At 39.0% G+C, this 21,290-nt stretch overlaps 1 protein-coding gene across 4 annotated transcripts in view; it reads left to right on the plus strand.

The window, feature by feature from the left end:
- The window catches only part of LOC139954298 (ERC protein 2-like), a 100,582-nt gene that overhangs the window by 68,446 nt on the left and 10,846 nt on the right, over nt 1-21,290 (plus strand). For 3 of the 4 annotated variants that reach the window (XM_071954031.1, XM_071954034.1, XM_071954033.1), the window contains one exon: nt 10,614-10,706. In XM_071954031.1, the coding sequence (XP_071810132.1) occupies nt 10,614-10,706 (93 nt within the window). Of the gene's footprint in view, nt 1-10,613; nt 10,707-17,887; nt 17,959-21,290 lie in introns of all 4 variants that reach the window. The other variant, XM_071954032.1, reaches the window with a different exon arrangement.

The raw sequence follows: 21,290 nt of genomic DNA on the forward strand, positions 1-21,290 counted from the left end.
TCCCATAAATGGCTGACCGTGTTAGTCAATGAGGTAAAAGGAAAACCGTGCAATTTCGAGTAATACTTGTGTGGATCACTGTATTCTACTTTTACAACATCTTTCTACCCATATGCATTTTATAAAAAACGGTTTCAAACGCTTTTCAAAGACCAACTCGACCGATCCAAGGCAACATGTTCCTTTAACTTACAATGTAGGCCTAACTTGCCAGTTTGTTGTTGACTAAAAAAAAGCATGGTTGGCAAGTGCATAAAGTGCACGCCTCTCACACTACTGTGGCCCTGGTTCGATTCCCTGCTAAGGCCTCGTCAGGGGGTTGTATGTCATTTCTTTGATCTTGTTGTTCAAAGGAAACCAATTGCTTATCATTAGAGGTAATTTTCAGTGAGAGAATCTGGCGGGAATTAAGCTGGTTGTAACTCTGTTAAAGCAATCGCACAACATCGGTAAACAGTATTGTCCAAAGGCCCACACTTCGTGTATCACAACTTATGTATATATAAAATAACAAACCTGTGAAAATTTAGGCTCAATCAGTTATCAGAGTCGGGAGAAAATAACGGGAAAACCTACCCTTGTTTCTGCACAGTTCGCCAAGTCATGACATGTGTTAAAAATAAATCCGTAATATAGAGAATTGATAGTTGTTTTAATGTTTTCTCAAAAAGTATTGAAGCATTTCATGGAATAATATTTCAAGGGAAGTCTTTCACCACTACCTTCTGTAAACCCTGTAAGTTATTTGTAAATCTGTGAACTTTAAACTTTTGTTCTGTTCAGAAAGTGTCCAATGGCTTTAAAACATTGTTTCTTTTTTTCTGACAAATGGCAGAAAAAAGGGGAAAAAAAAGAAAAGTTTACTAGAGCAGGATTTGACCCAACTACACTACCTCCTGGATAAACATGCAGGCACTCAACCAACTACACTATGTATCTACATGGTAGCTCCATGTTGGCAGGCCTACTTTGTCATAATCTATGTCGGGGGGGGGGGGTGGGGAGGGTGGTTGGGAGGGTGCCATTCAGAAGCCATACAACCAATAACTGGCGTGTAGCCGAGGATCATGCCCAAGTTTTGTTTTATGATACAACCTGGGACATGTGGGAAGAGGCAGGCCAGGGGATCACCTTTTTATTTTAAGTATTACATGTAAATAATAAACCATAGGTGAAACTGACTGGGTAATAAATATTTAAACAATTGTATTGTGTGGGGGTCTTTTTTTTGTCATGCAAGTTTTGCTTTCCAGTTGAAAACATCAAAGGTGATTAACCAAGGTCAAACAAGGTTTACATGGTTAAATATTTCTTCTTTTTTCTCCTTTTTTCTGAAGACCTCTTCACTGACTCTAATCAAAAGGGACATTTCAATTTATTTCTAAGCTAAAAGAATGTTGAGTGATCTATGATGTGGACAGAGTTACCAGTAATAGGAGTATGAATGTTCTGCGCTCTCTTATTATGCCTTAAATGTTTCAAGACATACTTTGGGCTGCTGAGCTTCAATTACACTGGATTACATGTTAGGCATTAGGGTAAATACACACTGGGGAGTCCAGTGTTATAAAACACTGGACCAGTGAAGACAAATGGGTTGTTATTGGACCTTGGTGTGCCATAAAAGTAGGCTTAGCTTCCCCCATGCCATGGTTTTCACTCTCCCTATCACTTTCCAAACTTCTAGAATGAACTGGGTCCGATTAGACATGAAACAGTTGGCTGCAAAGCACCTTATTTTTTTATAGTTTTTTTATATACTATTTTTGGTACTGAAACCAATGGTAAAGTGAACTTAATCACTGTAGCTTGATAGCCTTGGGAAACCTGTAAACAAGGGTGCTTGTGAACCAGAAGCACCAGGGTTAATACCTTACTCTTCCAAGATAAGTGTTCTGGGTTCTTTTACAAATGTACATGCACTACTAATCCTAGTACAAGTGACATAATGTACGGCTTAATGTCCCATTCGAAGGACAAAATCAATTATGGTAAAGCATCTAGCTTAAGGACACTTAGGTGTCATGACCGGGACTCGAACCCAGACCATGAGTCTGAACCTCCTAACCGCTTGGCTAAAACCATTTGAAACAACACATTGTCTGTATAATTCGTCTGAAGATTTTAAACTAACCGTTCAGTCAATAATATCGAAGTCTTATATAGCGTACGCCAAACAAGGTACTCAAGGCGCTGAGTATACAAACTTTCAGAAAGAATGTTGTTGAAGTGATGAATTATTAGACCCAATTATGTAGCACCTTATAAGGGTTTACAAGGTGCTTCGGCGCATTTAGCAGCCACAGCCAGGAACACCGGGCGAACCCCTTTCTCTTTTCGATAAGCGCACTGGGTTCTTTTACATGCGTTACATAACACATGGGACCAACGGCTTTACATCCCATCCGAAGGACGCAGATGGTTAAGTGTCTTGCTTAAGGACACAAGTGTCACGGCTGGGGATTCGAAACCCACACTCTGATCAGAAACACCAGAGCTTGAATTTGGTGATCTTAACCGCAGTCAAGCACATTTAGAGAAACTAAAATAGAATAAAATAGAATAATTATATGAAAGACTACAGGGAGGTGGATGAGATCATAGAGTAAGGATGAGATACAGTCAACTGAATACCAAGATTGCTGGGACTGGCCAAGGTACCTCTTTCTACGTTTTACAAGAGGAAAGTAAAACAAAGAAACACAAAGTAGAAATGAGATTTGTTTCAGAATGTAGACCTAGGCCTACGTCTTATAAGCAGAATCTCTTTATGACAAGAATAACAGTGGACTGTTTATGTACTGTTTAAGTAGCATGCTATCGTATTTAGCTGAAGCAGGATTAAGAGAAGCTACATTGCACTTGTAAATATACCGTATTGAATAACCCCAGTTTTGCTAAACCTCACTTGGTTACGAGTAATGGGGAGAGGTTGATAGTATAAAACATTGTAAGAAACGGCTCCCTCTGAAGTAACCTAGTTTTTGAGAAAGAAAGAATTTTCCACGAATTTGATTTTGAAACCTCAACTTTATGTGACAAGGGTGTTTTATTTGTTTCATTATTATCTCGCAATTTTGACCACAAATTGAGCTCAAATTTTCACAGGTTTATTTTATGCATATGTTGAGATATACCAATTAAGAAGACTGGTCTATGACAATTACCAATAGTGTCCAGTGTCTTTCTGCCATAAAATAAAATAATAATAATGTCTTATATAGCACATTTACCAATAAGGTACACCAGGTACTTGAACAAACATTAACATTTTAAGCTTGAGACATGTGCTTCATAATGTAGAGGGTGATGGGTTCGAATCCCACCTGACAAGGCTGAAGATGTTTTCTTGCAATGCCATGAAAGCACTGACAATGCTTATAATTCATCTTACATGCTTAAAAAAAAACCCAATTGCAGTGTACAATGTACATTATTGGTGTCTTTAAATTTCTTGATCACACTATGGCACCAGAGGTGTGATGTGATTTGAAATTGAAGCTGACTGCCGACATGAATTCCTTCAACCCTTCTCATAAATCTCTCCCTCCTGGAGACAGATACCAGGACCATGTTTTCACATTTTTAAACCTCAAAGGTGCTGTTTAAAAAAAAGGTGACAAACTTTAGCTGGGTGAGGTTAGGCCAGCTGGAAACTGACAAAGAACAGGCATGGGCCTAATTTCACAGAGCTTTTTAAAGCCATTATACACTTTCGGTAAACAGTATTGTCCAAGTCCCCCAACTTATACATAAAATAACAAACCTGTGAAAATTTAGGCTCAATCGGTCATCGGAGTCGGGAGAAAATAACGGAAAACCCACCTGTGTTTCTGCACGTTTCGCCGTATCATGACATGTGTTAAAAAAAAATCTGTAATTCTCGCTATCGAGAATTGATATTGTTTTAATGTTTTCTCAAAAAGTGAAGCATTTCATGGAATAATATTTCAAGAGAAGTCTTTCACCACTACCTTCTGTAAACCCTGTGAGTTATTTGTAAATCTGTGAACTTTTTATCTTCTTTTCTGCACTGAAAGTGTATAATGGCTTTAATGCATACACAAAAATGTGAAGCACAACATAATTACATGTATGCTTACCAGAACAGGGTTACCAGCTAAAATACAATACCACTTATACAATTTGTGACTGGTATTCTGCTCATTTATGCTAAACATAAAATATTTTCTGCTAACTGCTAGGTCGGAAACACCTGTTATCACAGTGAATCCATCTTAAAATTGTTTTACCAGTTAAATGTGATGAGACTGAAGATAGAATGGTAAGATAGTCAGAGCCCAATTTAGAATCAGTGTTCATTAACTGCCATTGCCCACTGGGAACATGACTGAGAGGTGTTGAGAGGTGTGATCGATGTATTTTGATCATATTAACTGGCTTTGAGGATGGTTCAGTGGTTTGAGACGCACTATTTTTGATAGAAAGCAGGGACTGGAAGTTACTCATCTCGTCGGGAAATTAAGAGCCCCTCGAGCGTTGAGAAAAAAAAGCTTCATAATATCTCATTGGGATTGTAATAACTCCCATCCCTTCCTTTGACCCACAAGTTGAGTTAAACAACAAATAATGCTCAGGAGGAAATGTTTCATTTATATTTAAGTCAGCTGGAGGATGAGGAGGAATTTTGATGGGGAAGTTTTAGGGGGTCCATGGTTTTATGGAGACTTTTACTGCAGGAAAAATAGACTCCCCAGTTGGCCAAGGGCACGAACTCCATAAAAAAAAGACACCGTAAATCAGAGCAGCGAATGACGTCATATTATCATTGGCTCTGATTCCATTAACCTTATTTTATTGTTGATACCTACCTCTGCTTACTGGTATTTTCCACCATGTAACTCTGTCTGTCAGGCCTGTATGCTTCGTTTTTGAAAGGTAAGGGCACCAAGGCATTTTCATCTTGGTGAAGGGCACCCTATGTATGAGGAAGTTGTAAATTTCTACTGGGGCATTTCAAGGGCACCAAGGTAATCAGGAGGCAATCGCCTTCGTTGCCTCCGTGAAGTATCAGGCCGGCTGTCTCCAAACTTGTAAATCATGTTCGTGCCGTCAAGTCCGATCTACAAGGAGCTGTCTAGTATGTGCCTCACCCCCCTTCCCACTTTTTTAATGACAGAGCATTAAAATTTTATGAACTTCTGGGAGGAATTTCCTGACTGCCCTGCTGCCGCGACAGCCTGTTTTTAATTTGTTGTGGTATTGCTTGGTTTTGTGGCGGTGCTCTGGGTGGGGGGGGGGGGGGGAGGAGGTGGGTGGAGATCAAGTTGAGGTGATGTTTGACAGGGTGCGAGAAGAATGGGAGATCTTCAGGGTTGATTTATTCCATCTGCTGTGAATGTGAAGGGTGATCGCTGATCTTCTCAATCGTAAACATACTGAGTGACTCTCTTACATCGTTTGCTTGTTGCCATGTTGTCTGATTGTGGAGACCCAGAATGCGATACGTGAATGAAGTTACACTGAGTACATAGTGGACTTTTAGGCCTACGTGCCCAGGAAGTGACTAGAAGTACATCTTGAATTCAATAATTCAATCATTTTTTGTATAAAACATGTTGGGCAGTTGAGTTAGAAATATGTATTCATAAAATTAGTTCTTAAACATTTAAACATCTGAACCAGAAACCAAAGAAATATACAAGAGCACGTATTTCAAAATTAAAATGTAAAGACATTGTAGACTTCCAAGGCAATGTCACATATTATAAACCGTAGCACCTCATAAACCCCTTACAAGGTACTTTAAAATTGGTCTCGCACTTTTACAAAATGTGAAAAACCTGTCTTGAAATGTTTCTGTATCATTTGGGTATCTTATTGATAGATATATTGTGCTATACAGCATTCTCCCTTTGCAGTGGTACGCTGGCTAAATGCCAGTTAAAACACCTGAGGGCCAGTCAACACACACACTCCAAGTGGTCCGGCTGGCTAGGTCAGTGTTGAAAAACATTCTTATTTAAAGAGAAACACTTTTTAAGACAGGTTTTGAGGTTTGTGGATTATGATACCTGTGTTAGAGTACACTCGGCAACCACTGCCAGAAACGCCAGGGCAAACCCTGACAAACCAATAATAGTCTAGTGTCTTGCCTATAAGGAGGCGTCAAGACTGGGACTCGAACCCACGCTCAGCTGATCAGAAAAACCAGCAGACCAGAGCTTGAGTCAGGTGTGCTTGACTGCTCAGCCGCGACACCCAATATACATTGTATGTTGGCTTTTCTTAGCCTTTAGTTTACATGAACCTCATCCTGTACCATCATTTACAATATAGACAAAACTTCCAATACACATGCCTTTGTTTTAACTGTGTGTTGCATAATCACTTGAACATCATCCATTTTACTCTTGAGGAAGAATAGGCTTCAAACAAGAACCTTTCCCAAAAATTTGTTGAAACTGTATCAACAAGTCCAGATGTTGTTTCCACAAAGACAGTCCTAAACTTGAGACTATAGTCTTAGGACTCTTTATGAGCTATTTAAAACTCAAGGCTAGTCCTAAGTTAGGACAAGTAGCACGTCCTGACTCAAGATACATGTAAGACAAGTCTTATAAAACTCTTTTCTCAAATCCATCCCAGAGGTACATCTATCTACAGTTGAAAGTCACACCCTTTGGTAACTCTCATGTGGCTTGGGATACCCACCAAGCAAGGAATTGTGCCATGTGAGGGGTTGAGTGGGGCACACAGAGTAAGATGTACATGTAGGCCTTATTTTACGTACATGTAGTCAGATTAGTATTTGTAGGCAAGTATTAACAAGTTGATAATTGAGGGGTACCATGTGTAGAACTGGATGTAGTTTTATAGGGAGTTGTACTCAATATATGGCAGGCATGGAATTTTATCTTGAAGAGGGCAAGGACATTTTTAATTTGCCAAGAGCACTTCCATTGGAAAATCCTGAAGTATATGGGAAAGTTCTGAAGGGGCACCAAGTCCACGACCAGGGGCACCGGAGGCTGTTGCCTGTAGTGTAATTCCAGGCCTATGATGGAAACTACCATTTCGTCTCAGACAAGTAGTATGTTCAATACTTCCCTCCTTCCACGGAGCCAATTTGTGAGGTTATTGTCTGAAGTACATGCACTACTTGCTTAGAGTTCAGGTGATGAAAAGAAGGTGACTTGTCGTCTCATAAATCTTGTAAAGATACCCTCAAATACAGCAAACATGTTTTGGGGTTCTTATAAATAAAAAAGTAGTGAAATAAAAAAAAAACTGGGTGGTCACAACAAAAAATTAGAGGTAATCTGTCATTGATTGAATCACTGTGAGGCAATGCAGAGGTGACGTCTCATGATACAGTAACTTCTCCATCCCCAAGGGGTTGCTCCCAAGGGGCACCTAGCCACTTGCAGGGGTCATGGGGTCAAATGCTGTCATCGGGTCGCAGTAGCTGGAGTCCCTTAATACGGAGAAATTGATAAAAAATTGTCGGGGTTTTAGCTTCCAAGTTTATGAAATGATGCTGTGCTGGTTATCTCATATTAAATGGCAATTATTGAAGGATTTTCATCTTATGGAAATTAAGTTTATAAGGGGTATTGTGTTTCAAGCAAACAGATGGTCAGTTGTTGACTCTAATTTTGTCGCGATGTATGGATCTTTTTGTTCCGTAATCAAATGATTCAAACGGCAAATTGACCTGATTAATAAAGTTTCTTGAAACGTTTTTTTTTTTGGGGGGGGGAACAACACTCCCCCCACCCATCCCCACCAGAGTTTAAATTACAATGGATTTGGAAATGGATTTGATCAACATCAAAACCATTTTCAACTGAAACTGTTACTTGTCTACCAAGGTGCATTTATCTTATCTTGTTTTCTTCTCATGCAAAGCCACAAGATCAAAGTGAGGCTGGGAGCCAAAGAGTCTGGCCCCTCTTTACCTCATGGGAAAATTACACTTAAAGTCAATACACGGAGCGCAACAGGGAATGAGTTGAACTTAATATAACCCTGAAATGTTGAGAATTTTGTTACACTACCAATTCTTTTTCAGAACAAAATGTACTCATGTACCTGTTGCTTCAGCAAACCTTCACTAGATGTCTGCACCGTGCAAAGTTCTCAATACCTACATTTCGCCAAGTAACACAATCCTATTTTTAAAAAAGTATTAATTTCATGTTAATAACAGTTTGATTTAGGACTGGAATTTCACTTCCGTTGCCCTGGTCTTTGGCTTGGTACCCTTCTAAAGTTTCTCAAAGGAACCTTTGAGATTTTCCAATGGAAGTGCCCAGTTTTGACATCATTGGACTGGAAAGCAAGATAATTATGTTCTTAAAAAAAAAAAATTAATCTCTGGACAATGTTTCAATGTTAGGACCAACAACTTCTCTGGTGCATTTATGTATGTAAGGACATATTGTAATTTACACCAGTAGGGTCTGCATTGTCAACTAGTTTATGTAATTCATTAATACCAACAACCAATGTTGAGACGTTTTCTGTGATAGTCATCTGTAACTATAGTCTTAACCTTATTTACCATAATCCTGATCCTCAGTTATTCCGACTGGTAATACATTTCTCTGTAGTCAATGTCAGTTTATTGAAAGTGCAAAAGAAACACTTTGCTCTCGGTCCAAGTCCCAAGATTTGGGCTAACCCCCACTGGGAGATCAGGAGTTGTGGCCTGGCCCACCTAGTCACCTACCCCATGTATCAATCACTAAACCTCAAGAGACATAACTCTGTCTCAACATTGAATAAGTTTTACCCCGCATGGATTTAAAGGCGTTGTCATTGGCCATTGCTGGCCTCAAAATACACCACAGCACCCCAGCAACTGCTGTGGTGCCCTCTGCAAGGTTCTAGTAGAAACTTACATTTTCCCCATAAGAGTGCCCCTTCCCTGCGGAAAATTAATGTGCCCCCTCAAGAGTGAAGTTTAAGGCAGGCTGTTCTGTTTTTGGATATTGCGGGAGAAAACTCATTCACATTGTGTAGTTTTCACAAAACACACCATGCAACCAACCTGTTAAAATTTCTTAAACTTTGATGAAATTAAAGAACTGTTCAATGCTTGTTTGTTCGTTTATTTGTAGATTCAGGTTTTTGGGGAGGTTTATTTGGTTTTTTTTTCTTCACTTTTTTGTCTTCTTCGTAGAGGTCTTCTGTACTGGCCCTATTCATTCACATGAAAGTACAGTTTTTGTACCTCTGATTTTTTTCAAAAACTGAAATTCAATGACTGTATAGTTTATTTAAATGTGCATTTATTTACCGCTTTAATTTTTTTGTTTGGTTTCCATTGCCATTCTCTCAACTTTAACAGTATTTCAGACGGAAATATGTCTCTGGAGAATCGATACCGGTAAAACTCATCCACTTTGTTTGTTCCTTGATTATGTTTCCAACCCTGCACTTTATCTTTAACCCTGCCGTTATAAAACAGGACTGTTGGGTTCCCTGTTTCTGTGTATTGGTTAACAGTGCGGGAAGTCTCTAGGGACCATCCCCAAGTCTAGCAACCTTTAAACTTTTTATCCATCTTCCTGGGGTTAGTTTGTTGGGTGATGTGTACAATCGGTGCTGTCAGAGGTGGTTTTATTTCGTGTCTTGCTGGTTGTGTTGAAATAGTGGATCATTATTCATTCAAAATCTCCTAAAGCTTGTGGAGTTTTCCAGACGCTGGGCTTTGGGTATCTTGGTTTTGCAAAAAAAATCAATGCATTTGTTTGTTGAATTTAATCATTTTTGCATACAACTTACACTAACAAACAAGAAAAGCCACCTTGTCTCCTGAAAGATTGCAAAAAAAACCAACCCAAAAAACAGACAAAACTAGGGGTGATAAACTTTTATCTGAATTTAGACTATTTTTGTAAGCCTGGTAAGAAACTGTTATTTTGAGTGGCTGTGGAGAATTTAAGCTCTTTAAAGGCAGTGGACACTATTGGTAATTACTCAAAATAATTATCATCATAAAACCTTTCTCGATTACGAGTAATGGGGAGAGGTTGTTAGTATAAAACCTTGTGAGAAACGGCTCCCTCTGAAGTGACGTAGTTTTCGAGAGAGAAGTAATTCTCCACGAATTTGATTTCAAGACCTCAAGTTTGGAATTTGAGGTCTCGAAATCAAGCATCTGAAAGCACACAACTTCGTGTGACAAGGGTGTTTTTTTTCTTTCATAGTTATCTCGCAACTCCGACGAACAATCGAGCTCAAATTTTCACAGGTTTGTTATTTTATGCATAATGTTGAGATACACCAACTGTGAAGACTAGTCTTTGACAATTACCAATAGTGTCCACTGTCTTCAATCTGCTGTTCTTAGTGCTGAGGATACTGTTGTCTGAAGCTCCCTGACTTCTAGAACTCCAGGGGCCACAAAAGATGGAAATGCCTTCATTGAAGTTGCAACTGTTAATAAAAGTCCTTTATTTCATGACATTTTTGTCAGCAATGACTGAATAAATAAATAAGGTAAATTGAATTGGTTATATTGATAATAATAAATAATAATAATAATAATAAGACTTGTAATGCGCTTGTATCCACCCTGCTGAGTGTTCAAGGCACAAATAGCCTTATAATAACCCTTTCTTATGTTCACTTTTTCGTTTCAGACACAAAGTCGTATCAAGTTTATACATAATTGCAACGACAGTGAGAAATCAACCCATAGTACCTTAGAGCAATCTCCAAATACTCCAGACCAAGTAAGTAGTTTAGATAAAGGCTATTGGAATATATAGAGATCCAGGCTAGGGCTGAGCTTATGGAGCTGCTAGGCTTTAAGGGACACACTGTCTTGGATCAGGTGATTGAAATGCATTAATGGTTAGAAAGATGATTCTCACAAATATGCCTCGAAATTTCATGGTTTTCCTGATACTTCAAGAACTAACAAGACATGCCATTTTGCGGCTAAAAATAGCCGTCCGGTTAATTGGCAAAGTAAAAGGAGACCATGCAATTTCGAGGCCTGTTTGTGTGGATCATTATATTCTACATCTTTCTAACCATAACAAACAGTTTCAGTTGCTTTTCATTGACCAGCTCGAACGATCCAAGGCAACGTGCCTTTAAAGTTTGATAAGCACAGATATAATGTTTAACTCTAATTCGATTGTTATAAAGAATCACTCAAAAAGAGCCTTGCACCGTAACCACGTTGCCCTGAGTGAAAATATGGCCGACCTGTGAAGGGAAGATGATAAAGTAAAATGTCAGTTTCAGATGTGGCAGGAAAACCTCCACCTAAAGTAAAAACCAATGTTTCATGGCTCTGCTTACCATAAAGCAAAGAAACAGCGCTTATGGAAGCAGGCAATTCATCACTCGCGTCAAGCGTATTTCACAAGTTTGGTGGAAATGTTTTTCTTTTGCGGATATGTATACTGCATTTTACCAAAGCATCCTTCGCTTTCCCAGCTAGGGCAGACAGTTGGCACTTTCCCTGTCGTAAGCTAAGAATGCTGATCGCAAGCATAATATCCAGTGATAAAGTAGAGTCATGAAACTGGGCCAAGGAAGGGATTGAAATCTCAATCCACATGTGAGGCGCTGGGTCAGAAAGTGGGATTGGAACCAGGATCCACAGAGGTGAAAGTCAAGGAAATAAGCCACTGAGCCAGTAGAATAAAGACACTGGACACTATAAGTAATTGTCAAAGACCAGTCTTCTCACTTGGTGTATCTCAACATATACATAAAATAACAAACCTGTGAAAATTTGAACTCAATTGGTCGTCGAAGTTGCGAGATAATAATGGAAGAAAAAGCACCCTTGTCACACAAAGTTGTGTGCTTTCAGATGCTTGATTTCGGGACCTCAATACCTAATTCTGAGGTCCAGAAATCAAATTCAAATATTTTAGTGGAATTTTTTTTAGTGGAAATCGTCTTTTCTCAAAAACTACATTACTTCAGAGGGAGCTGTTTCTCACAATGTTTGATACTATCAACAACTCTCCATTGCTTGTCAGTGGCAAGTAAGTTTTTATGCTCAAAAATTATGTTGAGTAATTACCAATAGTGTCCAGTGGCTTTACACAAACTTCCGATGCTCTTTGTTTTTCTTTCTAATAACTCCTCTCGGTATGGTGCAGAAAAAAAATCATCATCTCTTGATTTATTCTTTGCGCCAGTCAACCAGTCCACCCAACACGACGCCCTCACATTGCAGAGAGCAGAACTTGATGACATTTGATAACATAGTTTACATAGTTTGATTGCTCATGAATGGGGCCGCAGTGTATTGAATTATTACCCCGAGATGACGCCAGCTTGACCTGCCTGGTTATGAAAATGTGGGTTAGTTGCGCTGGGTATTGGTTAGGATGTGGGACTTCAAAAATAGTATGTGAAAAAAAACACTGCTCGTTAAAGGGTTTGTATTTGTTCGGTAATCAATCTTAAAATATGACGGCAATAAAAATCTTTGGTTTGAAGCCTACTGCAGCATTTGGTTGTATGCTTCGTGGTAATGTGGTTATGTTAAAAAGACAACAGGTTTTTTTTTTATGCCCCAAAATTTGAATCTGAGAAGTGTTACTACATAACGCGTTAAGCAAGACTTTCGGCTCTTTCAGCTCTATTGATTTATTTTAGTATTTCCTTTATTTACCCAGGGTGGGCCAAATCAGTAAAAAATAACTGGTTTCCATTTGGGCGCTGCATAATTACATTGTTAAGAACAAACAAATTAACATCTTAAAAAGTAAACATATATATATATATTTGAAATGGAGCCCTGGACATCATTCAAAAACCTCAATTGCTCGTCAGTATTGCAAGAGTTAGTCTTAAGCCGCCAAATTTCAGTAGAAAAGAAAATGATCTTCTACATGTTTTGTATAAGAAAAAGTTCCTTGAAAGATAGTACATGTGTTTTGGGGAAAATGTGAAGACAGCCGGGCAACCTGCAAACTGATAAACAGCTGTTTTGGCCATCACTGATATGTGCATGACCCAGTGAAATAATGTTTGCCTAAAATTGGTTTAGCTGTATTCCCATGTTCGACCTGAGGTATTTGTACTGATAGGGGTTGTCAGATCTTCCAGTGGGGGTCAGGGGTCATCTAAGTCCCTCTTCACCTTTTGTCTCATGGGTTAATCCCCTCATATATTCGGCTCAACAGGGATATACCACCCCTAATCAAGATTTAGTGAACTGGGATATTTGGATTTCAAAAGCATGTTTGCTATTAAAATTGTTGGAGATTTAGAAGCAGGTTTTTTTTTTTTTGGAGGGAGGTGGGGGGGGGGGAACAAAAATGGTCACCAGCTAAAATGTCATGTATTGTGTTTGCTTTGGACTACATATTTACGCTAAGATGGTTCAGTTAGTTAAGCAGTTGTTTTCTGCTTAACAACTTTATGAAACTGGTCCACAAATGTATAAATGGTTGTAGATATCTTTTATTAACTGCTTAGGCACATCTGTTGGTAAGTATGTACAAGTTTGATTTTCAGGAACAGGTTATAATCCAAATTACATCATGTCATTGGTTATCTTTCAGGCTACCGCGTATGTTTTTTCTTGGCCCATAATGTTGTTTTAACAGCTTTATTCTGTGCTTGAAAATATTGTGTCCTGGCTGAGCCAATTTGTGAATCTAACACATAATCCGGGTCCATTTAATAGACCTGCTTAAGCACAATTAGCTAAGCACAACAATATTATGTTTACAATATTAAGGTTATTTGTTACTGCCATCCTAAGCAGAAAATTGTTCAGCAATAATACTCTCTGCTTAGCAGCTCTATAAAAAAAAATGGACACTGATGGTTAAAGTCAGCAGATTGTGGGTTTGAATCATGGTCTTGGAATGTGTGTCTTTGAGCTGTTGAGCAAGACATACTATAATTGCTTTACAGTTGCTTCATAAGTATTGGTGATTGAGTCACTGGGGTGTGGGTTCGAGTCCTGGTCTTGACATGTGTGTCATTGAGCAAGACCAAGATACTTTACTAAAATCCTCTTTGAAGGATGGTTGCACTAAAGGAAAGAAGAAAACAAACTTTGGATGCTATTCGGGTTCTGGGCGTGGGTTCATGTTAAAGACACTGGACACTATTGGTAATTGCCAAAGACAATTCTTCTCACTTGGTGTATCTCAACATAATATGCAGAAAATAACAAACCTTTGAAAATTTGAGCTGAATTGGTCATCGAAGTTGTAAGATAATAATGACAGAAAAAACACCCTTGTCACACGAAGTTGTGTGCTTTCAGATGCTTGATTTCGAGACCTCACGTTCTAAACTTGAGGTCTCGAAATCAAATTCTTGGAAAATTACTTCTTTCACAAAAACTACGTTGACCACTTCAGAGGGAGCTGTTTCTCACCATGTTTTATACTATCAACCTCTCCCCATTACTCATTACCAAGTTAGGTTTTATGCTAATAATTATTTTGAGTATTTACGAATAGTGTCCACTGCCTTTAAAGCTGTATGCAGAACATAAAAGTATCTAGTCACATACAATTTGTGTGGTTTTACAGTTTGTGTAACGCATGTACATTGTAGTACACGTTTAAAAGAAAATTGGTGTGCTCATCAGCAGCCTCAGACAACGCCTTTAAAAATAAGCAAAGATTTCTTCAATGCTTTTCACAAGGTGAAGTTGATTCAAACATCCATAGCCCCCAGGAAAACATACCTTCCGATGATCTTTCACCTTTATAGAAAATGAAAACTGTATGTGTGCCGAGTGCCATCAAAAAGGCAAGTTGTATAAAAGTATCAATAAAGTTGGTTTCATTGAAATAGAAGCTTTCAACTTGGACTGAATGTAGAAACATCAAAATTGCCACTTACTATATACTTCAGGAGGGCTGAATTGGGTCTCACATTACAGACAGGGGTTGAGGAATTCAAGACATTATACTCTGGCTTTGATTTTAATTCGGTTTGATGTAACCCAGCATTTGGGAAAGGGCGCTAGATTCCCGTGGTGTATCTTAGCACCTGAAATGTCCAATTGGATCGTGTCATAGGTCAGGTGTAGACATTTGTGCTAATAGTATTTCACAGCCGTCTCAATTTATATTTTATTTCCCTGCAGACAGCGGGGAGTGATTCTTCCTTTGTGCTTTCGGTAACATCCCTGGCTTGTTTGAGGGCAGAGGGGGTTTATGGTGGAATGTGGATCATAAGTTGACTTGACTTTTGTTGCAAAGTTTTCTAAACAAGTATATTTGCTTTGGAGGAAAGGTACAACATAAATTTATTATACGCCATGTCTGTCATGAATATCACTCATGGTGGAAAGATGTTACTTTTGATACCCTTTTTATGAGTCAAAATGCTGTGGTAAACTTTTTTTTTTCTTTTGGTGGGTCTCGTTTTGAGGAAGTCGATACATGAATTTTGTTTAAACAAAAGGATTTAAAATTCCTTTGTTGTACCTTTCATCAACTATTTGCTTTGCTGGAAACAAAAGTTATACAAAGTCTTTTCTTGGTTGATTTGGTCTTGATTCTTCAAATATTGACAGTTCTAGACCGTTCTGGTTCCAGTCCAGTCCTCTCAGGGCCATGTCACAGAGGGCAACTTAAAGACACTGGACACTATTGGTAATTGTCAAAGACCAGTCTTCTCATTTGGTGTATCTCAACATATGCATAAAATAACAAACCTGTGAAAAAATGAGCACAATTGGTCGTCGAAGTTGCGAGACAATACTGAAAGAAAAAACACCCTTGCCAAACGAAGGTGTGTGCGTTTAGATGGTTGATTTCGGAACCTCAAATTCTAAATCTGAGGTCTCGATATCAAATTCGTGGAAAATTACTTCTTTCTCGAAAACTATGTCACTTCAGAGGGAGCAGTTTCTCACAATGTTTTATACCATCAACCTCTCCCCATTACGCGTCACCAAGTAAGGTTTTATGCTAATAATTATTTTGAGTAATTACCAATAGTGTCCACTGCCTTTGAAGGCAACCATGCCAGGCATCTCCAGGAAGTTAAGCCATTCACATTTCAATCTTCACATATATTGCTTGTTGAATGTAATATATTGTTCAAGTGCTACCAAAGTAGTATTGTATCATGTGCTGCTGTTGGTTGCCTCAAAGTTTCCTGTAAATTCCTGTAAAAGTTGCCTCGTGTGACAAGGCCCGGATCCCATTCTGTATTGGTTTCATCCCGATCCCTTGTTTAGTTATGGGTTCTAGCTGGGTTGATTCAAAATCTGTTCTTCGTTTAGGGTGTGGTTAGTTCTATAACTTTCTGCTCCAGGATTTGGTAATGTTCAAAATTATACAGTGTACGTCTTGGTTCTTGTCTAGATCAGGCATTGATTCTATCTGATTGAGACTCGAATCATGCCTAATATAAACACTGTGACTGGTTCTGAATATGGCTCATCCAGTTCCACTGTTCTTCTTATTGTACATAGTTCTGGCTCTGGTCTTACCCGGTATTCTGCAGATGTATGGGTTCCTTTAATCAGTTTGGGTTCCTTTTATCAGTTTGGGTTCCACTCCATGGGGTGGATTTCACAAAGAGTTAGAACTAGTCTTCACTTAGGACTAGTCCTAGGAGATACTAAAAACTTAAGGCTAGACCTAAGTTAAGACGAGTAACTAGTCCTAACTCAAGATAAGACTAGTGTTAACCCTAAGTGAAATCCACCCCTGGTTGTGTTTTTGTTCTGCAGCTTTGTTTGTATGCTTCCAGCTTCTTAGTTACATGGATGAGAAGTTTTCAGACTTTTATCTGAATCCAAGCTTTCTTATGTCTGCCTGGTGAAAAAAAATTCATAATTTTTTTATTATCCACAAATCATTATGTCAATGCAAACATGTTGACAACATTTTAAAATGGCACTTACATATGAAATGTAATTATGCAAAGCCAGTTTATTGGACATCTGTACCCTCCACCAGATACAGTGTGCAATATAACCTGTTGCCAGATGTACAGTTATTATCCCTTAATTCCAGCATCTCACATTCCCCTAGTGGTAAATTACTCTTTGCCCCGATCCCCCTCACCTCCTTGATCCAGACCCTGAGCTGATACCCGATGCCTGGCGCCAGCCACTCTAGAGCCAGTCACTTGCAAACTGAGTGGAGATATTTCAAGAGGGCTGGTGTAGGGTTTAAGATATTATTGCTCCAAGCAGGACACACTATCAAAGTGAACCTGGTCTGAAAGTATGATACCTCTGTATGTCTCGGGGTTAGGCAATAAGAACAGAAACAAACTTTCATGTTACTGTAACAGGCCTGCCGTTGATTTCACCAAACTCTTCCTAACTTAGGATTAATCTTAGGACTTACGACGAGTTCAGTTCTGTATCCAGAGACGTAGGACGCATTGAACCCATCCTAAGTTGGGACCAGTTGCTCATCCTAACACAAGATAGGATTAATCCTTCCGTTTTGTGAAATCGGTTGCTGATACATGTACTTTACGAAGGTCGAATGCCTTCTTGCCCACTGGTCATCGCCTTTGTGCCCTTGAATTGCTCCAGTAGATGTTTACAATTTCCTCATAGGGTGCCCTTTACCGAGGAGAAAATGTCTTGGTGCCCTTGCTCTTTCAAAAGCGAAGCATACAGGTCTGATTTTGATATCAGTGTATGTTTCAGGGTTAGGCAAATAAGAACACAAACAAACTTTCATGCTACAGACTGCATGTGACTGCATTTTATTCCAAAATTTTAACCAGGTGTGAAGTCCTGGCTATAATGACCATGTAACCCTCCTGTATGAAGCTGTCACCAAAGTGAATTTTGAGACAAAACACGAAGAGTTAAATTGTAACTGAAAAAAAAAAATCATCTATAAATTAAACTTGCTTTCTTGCTTTCTTGACTGTAGTGTTTGAATACAATGTATCAAGAATCTCTCACTAACCCCTTGCCTTATTTGTTCTGCAGGATGAGGAGGACACCATATGGGCATAGATGCTTACTTAACCCAGCAGAGCCTGCCTAAGCTACATGCACAGGTGAATAACACACGCTTGTACTGACTACCCTATACCCCACCAACCCCCCCCCCCCCTTCACCTCATCAACCCCCTCACTATGTCCCCTAACGATACAAACAGGTGTGTGGATCATCCCTAGTCTCTTATCATTCCCGTTCCAAATCAACCCGCAAGGCCGGGTTATAGTTGGTCGCGTGATGGTCTCGCGATAGTCGGGCGATTGAAATCTTGACGCGCGATTATAAAAAGATACAGTTTTTAGGCCTCAGCGATGGCTATAAACTGTGTCGCGCGTCAAGATTTCCTTCGCACGGCCATCGCGCGACTGACTATAAACCGGCCTTAACCCTCCCCTCTGTCATCCATGCCTAATGTCACTTTGGCCGGACTGCCGAAACTTTGCTCAGACTGCCAAGCACCTCATTCCATTAGACTTGTTGAGGTATGGTGGACACTATAAGAATGCACTGGTTGGTTTGGGTGGGTACTGAAGAATTTGTGCAAAGCCTACATATCTATGTAATAGTGCTGTAGCATTTTGTCCACCATATCTCAAAAAGGCCTTAAATGCACTTATTGCTTCATATCACAAGCATACTGCATAGTATCCATTGAATGATACCACCATAACAACTACTCATTGTACAACTTGCCTATTGACAAAATGAAAAAATATTTACAGAGGCAACTATTAAAAAAAATATATGAATAGTTAACTTGCGTGCATACAACCATGTATTGACCCCTTGCACGCACGTCACACGCGGCGACTGGTGCCACGCTCACCATGTTGGTGGTCAAAAGGTTTACATGTAAACGCCGTGTCACCTAAAATGCGCACTTCTCTGCGAATAACACACATTGTCATTGACCACCAAAAATTGCGCATTCTGATGATGACGTCAGGTGAATTGGGTCAATTCTCCTGAAGGGTATACTGTTTGAATGGAAACATCGAGTCCACACTGGCTACTTTCTGCGCTAACACTCCCACAAAATAGATTTCATACATGTCATGCATGTACATGGTTGTACCCCACAAGTTTAACATTTACATATTTGTTTATTGTTACTTCCTATTTTTTACACCATGCAAAGCTTCAAACACCATTTAAATTTTTACAGGTTTTCTTAAGACAATGTGCTTCAACATTGTTTACTGATGCTTAACACCAATGCTGCACTGTCCCTGAAGCAAAGAAATCATTGCACATCAAAACCAATTTAATGCTTTCCTTTTGTTACAAAACAATACTTGGTTTGGCTTGAACAGTAGATATACTTGGGGTTGATTGTTGAACAAAATATTCCCATGGAAAACAGTGTTATTGTTATTAGTTTTTGCTTTTTACCCAAATACACCGATGTGTGTAGCACTGTATACTCAGTACTTTCCCGAGTCCTGTGAAAAAAATCACAGGGATTTTACTCGGATGGGATTCGAACCCACGACCCCCCGCAATTCTAGAGCAGTGTCATACCGACTAGACCACCGAGATTGCCCGGTAGCTAGAGGCAGTTCGAATCCTATGTTTTTGGTTTTAGTGTTATTGTTGTTTGATTGTATAAAATTCATGTGTTCTACACACATGTAAATAATAGTAATTCATCGATAAGGTGCACAAGGCGCTTGATGATGCAGATGATCTCTTTCCGAGAGAAAATTACTTGTGATTCAATAACTTTATGGTGTGACCTTTTCTACAATGTACATAGTTCCTCAGCCAGATTTTGCAACAACCCTAAGGCTCACTGTTTATTCTGGCATGAACCAACTTCAAATTTCTGCGAAATTTCAAGTTCTGTTTCGCAGTTGTTATAATTTATTATATTATGTTTAGGACTTTGTGATGGAAGCCAAGTCTTTGTTTACTCAGAAATTAACCAAAACCATTAATATGAAATACTGGTTGTTGTTTTTTGCGGTCGCAGGATTTTCTGTGAATATACCTGTTTTTGTTGGTTTTTGCAATTTATGTGTATTTAGTTGAACATAACATTTTACCGAGGAAATATAAACTGTGAAAAGAAAGTGCCCAGTTTGTGTCAACCTGCAAGCAAAATAGTGGAGCGGTAACAACCTTATATCCCAGCCTCGCTCTCATGGGCAGGGCGCCTCATCTTTAACCCCTGGAAGGGATGTACAGACAAACATTACTGTTGGCTCCTGATAGTGACTGATTTGCACGCACACTTGTTAAAGCCATTGGACACTTTCTGAACAGAACAAAAATTAAAAGTTCGCAGATTTACAAATAACTTACAGGGTTTACAGAAGGTAATGGTGAAAGACTTCCCTTGAAGTATTATTCCATGAAATGCTTTACTTTTTGAGAAAACATTTAGACAATTATAAATTCTATCGAGCATAACAGATTATTATAAAACACATGTCATGACACGGCGAAACGTGCGGAAACATAGGTGGGTTTTCCCGTTTATTTCTCCAGACTCCGATGACCCATTGAGCCTAAATTTACACAGGTTTGTTATTTTATATATAAGTTGTGATACACGAAGTGTGGGCGTTTAGACAATACTGTTTACTGATACTGTGCGATTGCTTTAAACACTTTCTAGTATTTGTACCGCGCTTGTAGGAAGCTTAATGTATTTTGATGCGATTTCAATTGAATCATGTTTTTTACATGGTCACCCTCAACTGCATCAAGATAGACATCTTACAAGATCCTGGAAGAACGACAAGGAACCAGTTGCTCTTTGGCTTAATGCGTCTTTTGCGAGCTACCAAACTTTAAAGTGCGCATAGAGCATATCAACTACATCTAATTAAAATGTGCGCTATCTTGACTTATTTAAGCAATACCATTAGGGTTATGAGTAAGCAAGGGCTTGCTGGGAAAGCTGTTTTCAACAGGTTGTGTTCTTGGTGTTAAAGCAATCGCACAGTATTGGTAAACAGTATTGTCCAAAGGCCCACACTTCGTGTATCACAACTTATATATTAAATAACAAACCTGTGAAAATTTAGGCTCAATCGGTCATCGGAGTCGGGAGAAAATAACGGGAAAACCCACCCTTGTTTCCGCACGTTTCGCCGTGTTATGACATGTGTTTAAAATAAATCCGCTATTCTCGATATCGAGAATTGATATATGTTTTTATGTTTTCTCAAAAAGTAAAGCAATTCATGGATTAATATTTCAAGGGAAGTCTTTCACCATTACCTTCTGTCAACGCTGTAAGTTATTTATAAATCTGTGATTTTTTAATTTTTGTTCTGTTCAGAAAGTGTCCAATGGCTCTACTAAGGGTGCATTTTGGCAGTCTAACTGTTTCAATTGAGTTGCCATTGGTTTCATCACTTGCCAAATACCAAAACAATTATT

The sequence above is a fragment of the Asterias amurensis genome, chromosome 2 (genome assembly GCF_032118995.1).
Source record: "Asterias amurensis chromosome 2, ASM3211899v1".
In the NCBI taxonomy this organism is placed as follows: Eukaryota; Metazoa; Echinodermata; class Asteroidea; order Forcipulatida; family Asteriidae; genus Asterias; species Asterias amurensis.